The sequence below is a fragment of the Acartia tonsa genome, chromosome 10 (genome assembly GCF_053477335.1).
Source record: "Acartia tonsa isolate MP-2025a chromosome 10, ASM5347733v1, whole genome shotgun sequence".
Taxonomy (NCBI): Eukaryota; Metazoa; Arthropoda; class Copepoda; order Calanoida; family Acartiidae; genus Acartia; species Acartia tonsa.
In genome coordinates, this window is record NC_137269.1 from 41,665,425 (window position 1) to 41,679,151 (window position 13,727).

At 31.4% G+C, this 13,727-nt stretch overlaps 3 protein-coding genes across 5 annotated transcripts in view; all 3 read left to right on the top strand.

The window, feature by feature from the left end:
- LOC145330069 (glutamate receptor ionotropic, NMDA 2B-like) overlaps positions 1-13,727 on the top strand; it is a 177,149-nt gene that overhangs the window by 92,459 nt on the left and 70,963 nt on the right. For all 3 annotated transcript variants that reach the window (XM_080174614.1, XM_080174615.1, XM_080174616.1), the window contains exon 22: positions 13,580-13,648. In XM_080174614.1, coding sequence (XP_080030740.1) covers positions 13,580-13,648 — 69 coding nt within the window. The remainder of the gene's footprint in view (positions 1-13,579; positions 13,649-13,727) is intronic.
- LOC145330068 (uncharacterized) lies at positions 1,812-3,772 on the top strand. The gene is made up of 2 exons (XM_080174613.1): positions 1,812-2,750; positions 2,967-3,772. Exon 2 carries the CDS (start codon positions 2,968-2,970, stop codon positions 3,631-3,633), a length of 666 nt encoding a protein of 221 aa, XP_080030739.1. The 5' UTR covers positions 1,812-2,750; position 2,967; the 3' UTR covers positions 3,634-3,772.
- Positions 3,713-8,455, top strand: LOC145330360 (uncharacterized). Its single transcript, XM_080174996.1, has 16 exons — positions 3,713-3,870; positions 3,957-4,006; positions 4,133-4,193; positions 4,338-4,453; positions 4,663-4,818; positions 4,984-5,103; positions 5,228-5,278; positions 5,362-5,426; positions 5,545-5,670; positions 5,812-6,004; positions 6,120-6,241; positions 6,348-6,454; positions 6,583-6,704; positions 6,863-7,046; positions 7,192-7,321; positions 7,727-8,455. The coding sequence occupies exons 9-16, from the start codon at positions 5,545-5,547 to the stop codon at positions 8,453-8,455; spliced, it is 1,713 nt and encodes a 570-aa protein (XP_080031122.1). The 5' UTR covers positions 3,713-3,870; positions 3,957-4,006; positions 4,133-4,193; positions 4,338-4,453; positions 4,663-4,818; positions 4,984-5,103; positions 5,228-5,278; positions 5,362-5,426.

The following is a 13,727-nucleotide window of genomic DNA, read 5'->3' on the forward strand; positions in this document are numbered from 1 at the left end:
ATACATTTGTCAGAAAGTAAATAATATATTGCAAAAAACTAAAAATTTTTACGGCAAAGCGGTTTTAAAATTAATATAGTGTGCTAGAATATAATTATTTTTAATTTATTTTTACGGCAAAGCGTTTTTAAAACTAGGTAGGTCCGTACGTAATATTAATATTTCTTTACACTAAAGTAACAGGATGTGTGTTTGTTAATTTTTACGGCAAAGCGTTTTTAAAAATATACGTTATATTAATATATCCTTATACTAAAGTATAACTTTTAAAAAAGCAACATGGACGTACGGACTTTCTGGTAACGATTATAGAGATGCTGCGCTTTCCTAAGTCGTACCTAATTGTTATAGGAATCCATAAGTAGCGTATACATTTGTCAGAAAGTAAATAATATATTGCAAAAAACTAAAAATTTTTACGGCAAAGCGGTTTTAAAAATATACGTTATACAATTCTAACATGCTTAAATTAATGAAAAAAGCTATCCGTCTGTGAAGGACATACGGACGGACCTTTTAATAACACTTACATCTTTTGAAGCATGTACTAAAAAAACAATGTATAGATTTCATGCGAAAATGCTTTAGAAATCTTCACTAAAAAATTCACCTTGCAATCTTAAATAGCAGCAGAGAAAATTACATTTCTCCAATAGCGTTACAGACTGACAAAGTGAATTATTGAGTAGCTACATACTAAAAAGTATTAATTACGTATTATTCACGGGTTTTAAAGAAAATATTCAAAAGTGCAATAATTATTGCAACAAAAAAGTATCATTATAAACAAGGATGACAATATCCATAAAAGCGAAGCTGATATAGGTTATTATAGGTTAATTATATGCTTAACCCTTGCAGATTAATCTTAAAACGGATAGCTTTTTTATGATTTATGATTTAAAAAATTTAAATTTAAAAAAGAAAGAACTAAAAATCTTGGGGGAGGGAAGAATATCATTATCTATTATATATATCGTCGTCAAGTCAACCCTTTTTTTTTGGGGGGGGGGCCTTTATGACCTGTCACCAGAATCATATTAAAAGGAAGCCGGCGAAGGGAATGTGGAGGAAAGGGTCAACTTAGTAAGAAATATGAGATGAGATCTTATTATTGTTTTCCCCGCGGGCCGCCCGCCTATATTTATAAATTATGGCTTTCTTACAATATTATTACTTACTAATTTACTTATTATCCTATAGACCCGTAGCGAAGCTTTTCTATAACTAGGATCGGTTTACAATATTATTACTTACTAATTTACTATTATCCTATAGACCCGTAGCGAAGCTTTTCTATAACTAGGATCGGTTTTATGGATCTACGGAAAATTCTGGTAATGATTATAGAGTTGCTTTCTAAATGTAATAAAAATAAAATAGATAGACTCTACGAACAGTGATGAAATGTGGGTGGGTGGAGACTGGAGTTAAAATTACCGCCCGCCGCTACAACTCCACCCATTTAAACACCATAAAAATTTGTTTGGTTTGTAGACAGACACTGAAACTCCTCCCATTGAAAATAAAACCATTTTCACCGTCCTTATAACGTAATTAACTTTTTTTAAAACTCCGCCCATTGAACGTAATGTAATTAATATATATCTTTTTTTAGTTTAGTTTCATTTCGAATCAAAAGGTAACTGATCAAAACCATGGACGGGAGCAGACATGAGGCTGTCAGATCCCTCGGTTTACTCAAAGGAAAAGACAACATCAGATCTGCTGTTGATATGTTGGACACACCAGATAAATTCAGGTAATATTTTATTTTTATTTATTATTAAATTTTAAATTTTCACTGTCATTCATATTTTCTATTCATTCTTGCTATACTACATATTATCTATATTAGTGTGAAATTGTTAGAACTTAGAAATAATATACCGGGTCATTCAAGAGAAATGATTTATTTGTAAACTTAATTATGCATATGCGTTGAAAAATGTGAGAAAAACATTTTAGGACATAATTTGTTGAAATAATCAATTTTTAATACTTTCAAAAAATACTTTAAAAGTCAATTAAAAGCAAAGCTTTTCTTCTAAATTTATATTTCATCGTATTTTCACAGTTGCTTTAGAAAGGTTATTTTGGGTTAGGTTTGCCTTCACATGACCCGTTTGTTTTAAATAAAAGGGGACAAGTGAGTAAGGGATAATAACATTTATAGGAATACTACGAATTTATATATTGTTGAAACATTCTGAACTTTTATTAACCTTACAAAATATATTTCCATAAATAAAGTTAAGTTTAACTTGTTTAACTTAAGAAATCAGATGGACAGACATACGAACGTTACACATAGAGTAAAAATAAGTAATATACTTACATACATTTTATTTTTAAGACTTGATTATAGAGTTACTTTTCTTAGCTAATTATAAATATATTAAAAAACTAGAGCTTATGACGATTCAAAGGATATGCATAGAGTTACTTTTCTTAGCTAATTATAAATATATTAAAAAACTAGAGCTTATGACGTTTCTAAGGATATGCATACCATTTTTCTACTATTAACACAAGCCGCGCAATTTGAATTTTAAAAAGGTACTTTTTAACAACCTGGAATTTGGAAAGTTGGAATATACTTACATTTTAAGACTTGATTATAGACTTAGCTAATAATATTATAAATGTAGTATAATTAAATTATTTTATTTTAGTTCCACAGCCACTCATATACCTTCGGCTTCAACTTCAGGAAGTACAACTAATAAGCGGAAGAAAGGCCAGCCAAGGTAAATACTAGGAGCCGAGGGATCTCGCTAACCTCTGAACCGATATTGTTCTCCTTCACAATTAAGCTTCTTATAGGTCCTGGGAAGGTTTTTTTAAACTATTTTTGGGGAGGTTGTCCCAAGAAAAATATTTCTTTACTCTTTAGAAAATCAGATTTAAAATATTCCCCCTCCTATACAATAACTATTATTAAAATTGAAGCTATTTTATTTCAGTATGGATGTGTCTGTCCTGTCAGGTGTCGAAGAACTTGATTACCAGGTCCATTACCAAGGTACTGCTAGTGATAATAATGAATATGATTATCACTTAACTAAGCGGTATAGGCATGATAGTTCCCTGGGCCTCAGACTTGAAGAAACAGATGTATATCAACCACCTGATCTACCTGAAATACCCCTCGCCGCCCAACAGACGACTATGCCCATTCCAATTACCCCTACGGCCACAGGTATTGATACTTTTCTGTATCCAGATCATAGTACACCGCTACATTGTTCATCATCATCGTCGTCGGGGTGTTCTCCTCCTCCCAAGGGCAAGGGCAAGGGCAAGGGCAAGGGCAAGGGCAAGAATAAACAAACCTTACCCCCAATTGACGAAGGCCAGCCAACAGACAGTACTGAAAAAAATAAAAGGAAACCCTCTGCTAAGAAGGCAAAACCAACAGCTGAACAGTTACAGATCATCAAGCAGTATTTACAGGAAAGTTCATTAAGTGCAGAGGAAAATAAAGGTGCAGGAAGGCCACCTGGCCGGCCTAACAACACCACTATATTGCGCATAGTCCAGAAGAAAAAAGGCAAGAAATTAAATGGAGAAGAAAAAATTAAAATGAAAGGTAGGAGTTTAATTGTTCTGGCCAATGAGAGTTTATTATGAATTATTGGAGCAATTACAATAATGAATAAAGCAAGACTTTTTGTAAATATTACAAATTGGAAGAATCTATTAAATTAAAGTTATCGCAAATATACTTTTATATATATATTTTTATTTTCTTTTATATTCAGACATTCCCGAACAGGAAAAGAAATGCTTCAGGTGGAGATACAACAATGAACAGTTGGTATGGGATGAAAAAGTATCACACATTATAAACACACAGTTCATTAGAAAGTAAGTCAATTTTTTATAATTTTTGTCAAAATCAAAAATTAAAAATATACATCCTGACTGACTCTGATACATTTTTTTTATTTCAGTTACTTCGAAAAAGTGAAAGAGGACGGACAGAATTATCTGAAATGTCTACGTAAGTATTATTGACACAATATTTGAGTTCAGATAAATAAAGTGTTGTGTAGAATTTTTTAAGTTTTAACTTTAGAATAAATTATGAAAAGTATAATTTATTAATCCATATGTATTTTACTTACAGATTGTCCTAAGTGGAAAACCCGCTTTGATGAAGGCTTGGATGATGACAGCAATGTCATCAGGTAAACAGTTATATAAGTTTTTAACATTTACATACATATACACATAATTGAGAACATTAGATAATATACAAAAGTGTTTAACATACATAATTAGATAGTATACAAATATACACAAATCTTTAATTTAATCTTTTTTTATTGTAGTTGCTGCGTGAAGCATTGGTATAAATACCATCCAAACATTGAGAAAGCCTGCAAGAATGCTGTCAAGGCCTACACCAGCGAGAGAGACTACAAGAAGTATTTTGATACCGATAAACGTAAGTGGTACACATATATATTACATGTAATATATCGTATAAATAGATTAGAGAGTTCAACGATTGATGAAAAGCTATCGCAAACACACATATTTGTTGTATAATTGTATTATATAATATGCCTCCGTAATCAATATGATAAATAAATTAGAGAGTTCAACGATTGATGAAAAGCTATCGCAAACAGTAATATTTCTATTTTCATTCAGGCAACGAGCTAGAGACCAAGGATATCTGCATCAGCGGTATAACTGCCCTTGATTGTATCCATGCATATATACACAAACTCACCAATGGCCGTATATCATTGAAGCAGCTCAAAGATCCCTACCTATTTGTTTGGGATCATTTAATTGCTAAGAAAGGTAAGTATGAAAAGACTAAATAAATTTTAATTAAATTAACTTTTAAGCTGCTAAAAAAAATTTATAATTTGATTTTTATATTACAGTATAAAAAACTAATTCTATTTTAATTAAATTAACTTTTAAGCTGCTAAAAAAATGTTTGTAATTTTATTTTATTTTAAGTCGGGCTCCTTGAAGGCGGAAACAAACAACTAGCCCCCACAGACGAACAATTAAAGCTCTGGGTGACCAACTGTTATAAAAATTTTGTCGATATCTTGAAAAATGAGTTGAAAGATACAGGTAAAATCTTAATCAGAAATTTATGTGTTAAGAACGGGGGGTAGGGGGGGGGGGGGGAGTTAGTAACCATTGACATTTGAATTTTTATTTATAAAACTTAATAATTTGATTATTTTATTTTTAGCTATCCACCTAAGCATAGATTTTGGGATAGTATTCGTAGATTTTCTTGCAGGTATACATTCATTTATTTTAAATATTATAATATTATATAATATATACAAATAACATGAACTTACAATTTTATTTTATTTTCAGTTACAGCAACGTTTTTGGACAAGAACACCAATGAACCAAGAGAAGTTTTATTAAGCTGTGAAGAGGTAAAGAGTTTATCCTTATTATTATTATCATTTCATTCAAATAATTTAAAGTTCATATTGCAATTATAAATATTAAATTTAAATTATAAGCATAAATATAATTTTTTGAATATTTTAGATGCCAGAGCCTGATTGCACTGGCGTGTCCATCGTGAGAGCTGTTGACAAAATTCTGGCCGCTTTCAACCTTACCCACAAGCAGTTATTGTCATGCACTACAGATAGTGCAAAGAATTGTATCAAGGTTAGTTTAACTTAACTTTAATCTTTAACTTTCAAATTCACCCAATTTTTATCAAAGTTTAATATTTTAAATTTATTTAAAAAGTAGTATTTATAAAACTAATAATAATCAACAATTTTTAATTTTTATTTTTTTTATTAGTTCATGGAACTGCTGAACAAGGAGCATGGATTGTCCAGAGACGAATTGGAATTCCTGGTAAAAAATGGTGCTCTCTTGTCAAGTTTGGACGAGTCAGGAGACGAAGATAATACTAGTGCTGAGTCTGAGCAAGAAGAAGATGTTCTATCATTCTACAAGAACACTTTTGAAGCTGCCAAAGAAAGAACTGATGGTAAGATTATGATATTGACATGTCACATTGTCATCACATTTAAAACAAAAAATTTTAATTATTGATATATTAATTACAATTTATATTTCAATAATATGTCTTTTTGTTATGTCAGGTATTGAAGCCGCAAGAAAAGTTGCACTTCAAAGTGCAAGAAACCATGGAGTTATGGTTGAACTTCCCTGTTTGAACCATCAGTCGGATCTGGCTGTTGAAGATTCCTTGGAAAAGACAAAGGTAATGTAATAACTATTTGTTTGTATTTGCCTTTATTAATAGTTATTAATAGTAATGGTTTTGAAAATAGTAAGGGTTTTGAAGGGTTGATTGATTTTGTATTTAGGAAAACGTGGATTACAGAGATACGCTGAAATATGTGACAACATTAAATGGGAAACTGCGCAATAATAAGCGCTTAAGAAAGATCTACAAACGATTCAAACAACGAATGTAAGTGTTATTTTTTAACCAATGAGAAGCCAGTTTCAACAATTATTTTTTTTTTAAATTCAAAGAAAACATTTACAATTAACCAATGAGAAGCCATTATTAACTTTTAAAATATATCTTTTTTTTAGACTAGTGAAGCCATGTGATACAAGATGGAGTTCCATTGTGAACATGTTGATCCGTTTCTTCGAACTCTTGGAGAATGAGGACTTGCTGAAAGCTGTAAAACAATCACTGATTGATCAAAAAGGTATACATATATTACTCACAATACACATTTGTAATTTTTTATTTGGTTTGGTAACACAAAAATATAAATAGACAATAGTTGAGTTGAAGTATTTTTTTTTTATGTGGTGATACAAATTTGTAATACTATTTCTTTTCAAGTATTTTTTTTATGTTTAGTCAATATTACATGGCCTACTCAAGAACAGATTGGTCTGTTAGCAGATATCAAAGCTGTCCTGGTGAAAATTGATGGTCCAATCACTAAATCTGCACAATCCCTGGAAGCAACCGTACCTAGCATGTTTGCTAATCTAGAAACTGTTCTTTCAAATCTGGCTAAACTGGGTAAAGAGAATAACAGGTTGGTTTTTAATTTTTTTAGTTGCAAAAAATGCGCCATACTAAAGATATAACAAATAAAATGTAGAAAAGTATTATAGGGAGGGGAGGAATATAAAAAAAAAACATATAAAAAAAGCTATTTTATTTTATTTATATTTTTGCAGGTTTGCTGTCACAATGTATGACAAACTGAAAGGACGTGTAACAAAAATGCTGAATTCTCAAGGTTGGAAAGCGCTGTTGTTTCTGCACCCCTACAGCAAGACGTACCTGGAGATGATCGTAGGCGACGGCGTAAGTTTTAGGCTTTCTTAAAATGAGATATTTAATGGATTTTCATTTTATCATTTTTGATTTTCTATGATAAGGAATAAGAATAAAAAACATATCAAATAGCTACAAATAATTTTCATTTTATCATTTTTGATTTTCTATGATAAGGAATAAGAATAAAAAACATATCAAATAGCTACAAATAATCGTCATCCTACAACAGATATTATATCAAAATTTAAAAGAATATATGACGTCAGAAAAAAAATAAAAAGTAACCAATGAGAAGCAGGCATTTACTTCTGGCGGCTGCCGCTAAAAGTGAACACTAATACTAGGTAACAGGTTCGAAATTGAGACTAAGTTTTATAAGCTTTCTTAAAATCATGAGATAGATATTAAAATTTAAAGAATAAATTTTTACAGGAAAAGAAAATGCCCAGCCAGCTAGTTGATGAGAAATTTGCCAAAGAGATCCTGGATGATGGCTATGAATTGTCCAAGTTAATCGGCGAGCGCGTTATTCGTATCCAGTTGGCTAAATGTAGCGAGACCGAGGACGAGGACGAGACTGACCAGGAGAATGGAGGAGATACTACCAGCATCGAGGACGAGGAGGAGGAGGAGGCTCCAAGCAGTGCTGCAACAACAAACAATGACGAAGATTCAGAACCCGATGTTTTCGCTGTTTTTTTTGAGGAAAAAAAGCAAAAATATCAAGAAGAACAACAAAATAAGAAGATAAAACCAAAGAAGAAGAAAAGCAAAGAAGAACAAGTCAAACTTCTGAGGACAGCCATGTACACAGGTCTGGAGAAATGGCGCAATCAAAACGCCACAAACCTTGTCGATTTCTACAGAAAATCCACCAAAGGAGATAAGAAGAAAGGTTCAAGATCCGCAACCATGGATCTAATCCATGGTACTGTGAAAAACTTATTGGAAGAGGACCAGTATCCAGCCGAAATTAGGGAGCTATTGGGGAACCTTATCCTTCTGCCGGTCAGCAATTCGAGAGTGGAAAGAATATTTTCCCATCTCAAATTGCTTTTCAGCAAAAGGAGGTATAACCTCAAGGCCCAAATGGTTAAGGAACTGATGTTCCTCGGATACAATAACCTTGTTCCCAAATCAAACGTCAAAGATTTTTTGTAAGCTGCTAAGCCATGAGCCGTTTGCTTTGAGATCAATCATTCTTCTTGTACATATTTTATTTTTAATACATCTATATTGTTTAACTTTAATAATATTATCAATAAATTATGAAGAAATAAAATTGAAAATAAACGTATAATTAAAGAATCATAATGGCAATGCATTTCTATTTTCAATTGTGTATGAATATTATGAAATAAACTTATTTAGTACAGCTAATTTCTTATTTATTTATCCATAATAAAAATTCTTTCTTATATAGTGATAAGCGTGACCGCGATGGCGCGTCAACTCGCGGTTGCGATGGTTATAGCTTTCCCCGCACTCGTTTCTCCGTCGTCTTTCACTCGGTACGGGCTCTCCCTCGTCCGACGAATTCCTCTCTTTCCATAAATTTTGTTGTTATATAGGGGTTCTAACGACGCGCTTGCGTTATGTGAAAAAACAAGTAAAAAAACGGGCAAAAGTATAATATTTTTGGGAATTATTTATCAAAAAACAATTAATGCTTTACTAATATGCATTTTTCAAGTAATTTTCCAGCTCGAAGAGCTATATAAGACAATTTAAGCTTATTTTATTCATATAACTAGCACATAAATCTCACTAGTGTGAGCGCTCTAAATGGTATTACCTTGGTATGGGTTTACCTTGGCAAATCAATCGATCAATGAAATGTGAATTTTGCGAATCACGAAACCTTCTTAATTCAATCTATTTGAATCTTGGAATTTGAAATATGAATTTTTTTAACCTTTAATTTAACCAATTTAATTCAAAGGGGGGTAGAGTGGCGACCTCCCCCCCCCCCAAAAAAAAAAACCAACAACTTTAGGGATTTTAAGTTAATTCTGATTGGTTAGTTCTTTAAGTTAAGTGTCTAAACGTTTTAACCACTAATTGTAATCTACAATAGGGATAATTTTGTGTATCATCATTGAGGATGTACATTAATTTATTGGCCATTGTCTTATCCCTTTAGATCACTACTAATTAATACATAATGACCTTTTTTTGATACATAAATTACAGTCTGTAGTTAACCATAAGTGGTTGAAACGTTTGGACACTCAACCTAATGAACCAACCAATCAAATTCAACAATTCTGCAAAAGTTGTTGAAGCAATGAATAAGAAAACCTTATTATAAAACTAGTAGAATAAACAGCCCAATGGAAGCAAACCAGAAAGTCATTTGAAATAATGTTTTTGAAATAATGATTCTTAGGACAACAAAACACAATGTTATAAGCGAATGATAAAGTCTAAAAATGAAAGTTTGAATTAATATCAAGACCTAACAAGGATGACAACATCCATAAAAGTAAAGATCTGAAACGGTAGGACAGACGAATATTAACTCTTGTAGAGTGTCTGAACTGAATATACAAAATATAGATTGTAATAGGAATCAGTCATTGACGTCACAAGAAAAGAAAAGTAGGATGTCTTTATTCATTTATATTACTAAAGAAAGAGTAAAGACTCCCTTGTGTGCGTGCAAGTATTTAAATATAATATGATTTATTGTTATTTGATCTTTGGGTCAGCCACGGTGTTCGTACAAAAATGTTTAAATAAAAAGAAACATATTGAATAGCAATGTTTAAATATAACAAAAAACACAATGATTTACTTTTATTTATGTAGAAAAATAAGACAAAATTTTAAAAACTTGAGTATTTGGTATATTATATAAAGAGCTAATTTTCATTATTGGTGCATCATTGTAAACCCTCCCCCCCCCCAAGCCGCGGGAATTCATTAAGAATAGATAGAATAGGAGGAGAATTATGAAAATAAATTTCCTATTTTAATTTTGATAAGACAATGGCTGATAAATTGGTGTAGGCATTTAGGATATTTTCAATTCATCATTTATGCATCATTGTAAAACAACCCCCCCCCCCTCGCCGGAATTCATTAAGAATATGATATCCTGGACCGGCTTTGTAAAGTCACAGGACACGTATGATATCTATGTTTATAGCCCCCCCCCCCCCCCCCAAGGAGTGGAATAAATAAAGTATAGCCGTTTGAGTTTCCTAGTTTAATTTTGATAAGACAATGGCTGATAAATTGGTGTATTAAAGGATGCAAACTTTTTTATTTTAATATCCGTGGAAAATTATGGAAAATGCAGCGGATATTAATTGATTTCAAAGCCATACTAGAAAAGCTTTTCTTTCATTCAGGGTTCGGCAGCCATAGTCTCTGTGGCTTTTCATATTGAATAAAAGGCAAACAACAAGTCAAGTCATGACTAACTTTTAAAATCATTGGAAGAAACATTCAAAAAAAATACACTTAATTAAAGAAAAAAGTTACACTTACATGACAACATACAATGGCCGATAAATGATGAGACACAGTCTTGCCCCATCTGTAGATAAAATTAGAGGTTGAAAAGTTTAGACACTGAACAAAATGAACAAACCAATCAAAATTCAATAAAAGTCCCTAAGATCTAAAGCCAACGAAAACATAATTAACAAGGATGACAACATCCATAAAAGCACTGAAACGGTAGGACAAAAAGACATTAACACTTGTATAGTGTCAGAACTGAATAATCAGAATATAAATGTATAAGAGTCGAAGCAAAATTGAACGGAATAAGGAAAAATAGATTATATTTATTTCAGTACTTACGAGATTTAGTGAATATACATCAAAAATATATTCACCAAACCTTATTCTAATTTAGCGGGTATTGAAATATTAAAACATATTTTTTAATATTTGTTGACCATCTGAGAAGGTAACAAGATATTACCCTCTGTTAATATATATTAGTATATTCAGATTTTCAATTTAGATATTCCCCTTCTATGTGTTAGGATATATGCAGAAAGGTGTGAAGTTTGGACTTCCGGGGTACATGGGATATTAAGAAATTTTAATATATTTACGGGAAAATAATATTTACAAAATATTGATAAACAGTAATATTTCACTACGAAATCACCCTAGTTTTGATTTATTTAATATTTTTCAAGAAATATTCAAACTTCAAATATGATTGAAATTTGATATATTTATATGGTAAATATATTATTTTAATAGCAAATCTTAATTTGTTTGTCAAAATGTCGACATAAATAATAAGTCTGACAATAATATGTCATCAGCCATAGCCCATTTTAAGAAAGCCAAAATATTTTCCAGAAATAAGCTACCTACCTTTCTTTTGTAAATTTCTGTGGTTTAATTAGATATTGTAAGATTTGTTTGATAATTAAAATTTAACAATTGCTGTGTTTTAGTCAAATTGTTTATTTATTCTATAAAGAGAATCTATATATAATTACTTTCATTTTCATGTACTTGCATAAAATTGTACTCGCAAGTGTCTAGAATAAGGATACCCCACATCCATCTTTCTTACCCCATATGCTCCCCTCCTAAGGGATGAATGAAGTTCCATAACAGCAACCTATATTAACGAAAATTGTCATTATATTCACGTATACTATATTCATTATAATAGTAATGTAATATCAGTTTTTTAAAGTCAAGGCATTATAACTGTTTTATAACTCTACATCTACTTTACATTATTTGCTATCTATGTACTTTTTATAAATTACGTCATACTGGCCTACCATTGCATTGGTCAATTAAATGTATACTGACCTACCATTGGTTAGTCTGTGTATTGGTCTTTAATTGGTTATTTGTATTGTATGACGACATTTTTTATAGGCACTATAATGATCTTCGTACCATCGTTCTAACACAGTTTTTATTTATTATACTAGCGGCTTCGCCCCTAGCCACTAGGGGCTTTGCCCCAAGAGGATTGATCAAACAAATTTTTTGTATTCTAGATTTAAAAGAAAAATATAAAAAGCAAAATTTAAAAAAAATTGGGGGGGGGGATTTTTTGGGGGAAAGGGTAGTCGACCCCTTTTAATTTTAGTTTTAAAAAGAAAAAAAAAATTGAGGGGGTATTTTTCATTTTTTTGGGGGTTAAGGGTGTCCCATCCCCCCCCCCCCCCCAAGAAAATAGTTAAAAATCTTCCCGGGACCTATGAGAAGCTACCCTGTAAAGGAGAACCCGGTCAGTTCAGCGGTTAGTGAGATCCTTCGCTACAAACAAACAAACAGACAAACAAACAGACAAACAAAAAGACAAACAAACAGACAGACATCGTTCTCCTTTGTATTATAAGTATTTTCCTCTGTTTTCATAAAAATAACTATCCCTGGTTTCACTTTAAATATGTATATTTTATGTATATAATATATATTTTAAACTATTCTGTAGCAATTTTCTATAAATTTACGAGGCAATTTGTTTTGAAAAATTCCTTTCTTCTCAGAAGAATGCTGAATTATCAAAACTCTTTTAAATATTTAATATATCAAGAACGATTACGTTCAGAAATAAAAAAAATCTAGGGGGCTCTGTATTAAAAAGAATAGCCTAAAACCATCCCAAGGATTATATCTAAAATTAAAGAAAGCCTAACACCATCCAGGGACCCATGATAAGTGTCCCTATAAAAGAACTTATTTAGTTAAAAAGTGGTCCTTTGGGGACTAGTGTAATAAACAGCCCACTCTCCCCTCCCTCCCTGTTAGTCATCTCTTTTCTGATTTTAAAATTTTAATTTCTTGTGTTTTTTATTGACAGACAGTCTAACTGACTTGTTCTGTATAGAGTAGTTGCGCTACGTATAATATTGTAGATTTAATAGCCAATAATGTAATTAATTTGATAATTTTGTAAACATAGTTTATAAATAACTGTAGTAAAGGCTGCTCATTTATATCTAGAAAACTACTTAGTCAATTAAATCCATAAAAGTTTTTTTTTACAGAGAGAGAGAGGGGACATTGAACTTTTTTTTACACTAGTCCCCAAAGTTTCACAATAACGTTTTATTATTCGTTGGCTTAACAACTTAAGGGATTTTTTAAAATTTGATAATGAATTGGATTTGGTTCATTAAGTTTATTATCCAAACATGTCAACCACTATTTGTGATCTACAGAAGGGGTAACTTTGTGCGTTAACATTGGGGATGTACATCAATTTATAGGCCATTTTCTTATTCCTGTTGATCCCTGGGTTTTCTAATTTATTCTTACTATGACATTTCTTGTTTTTATTTTTAGTTTGCTGAAGATTTACAATTTGAGTTTGATCTTGTAAGAGTGAAGGATCCTAAATGGGGGACCCAAGTGGTAAGTCGTTTTAAATTAATATTTTATATAAAACTAGCGGCTGCGCCCTAGTATCTAGGTGCTCTATATCGAAGAAATA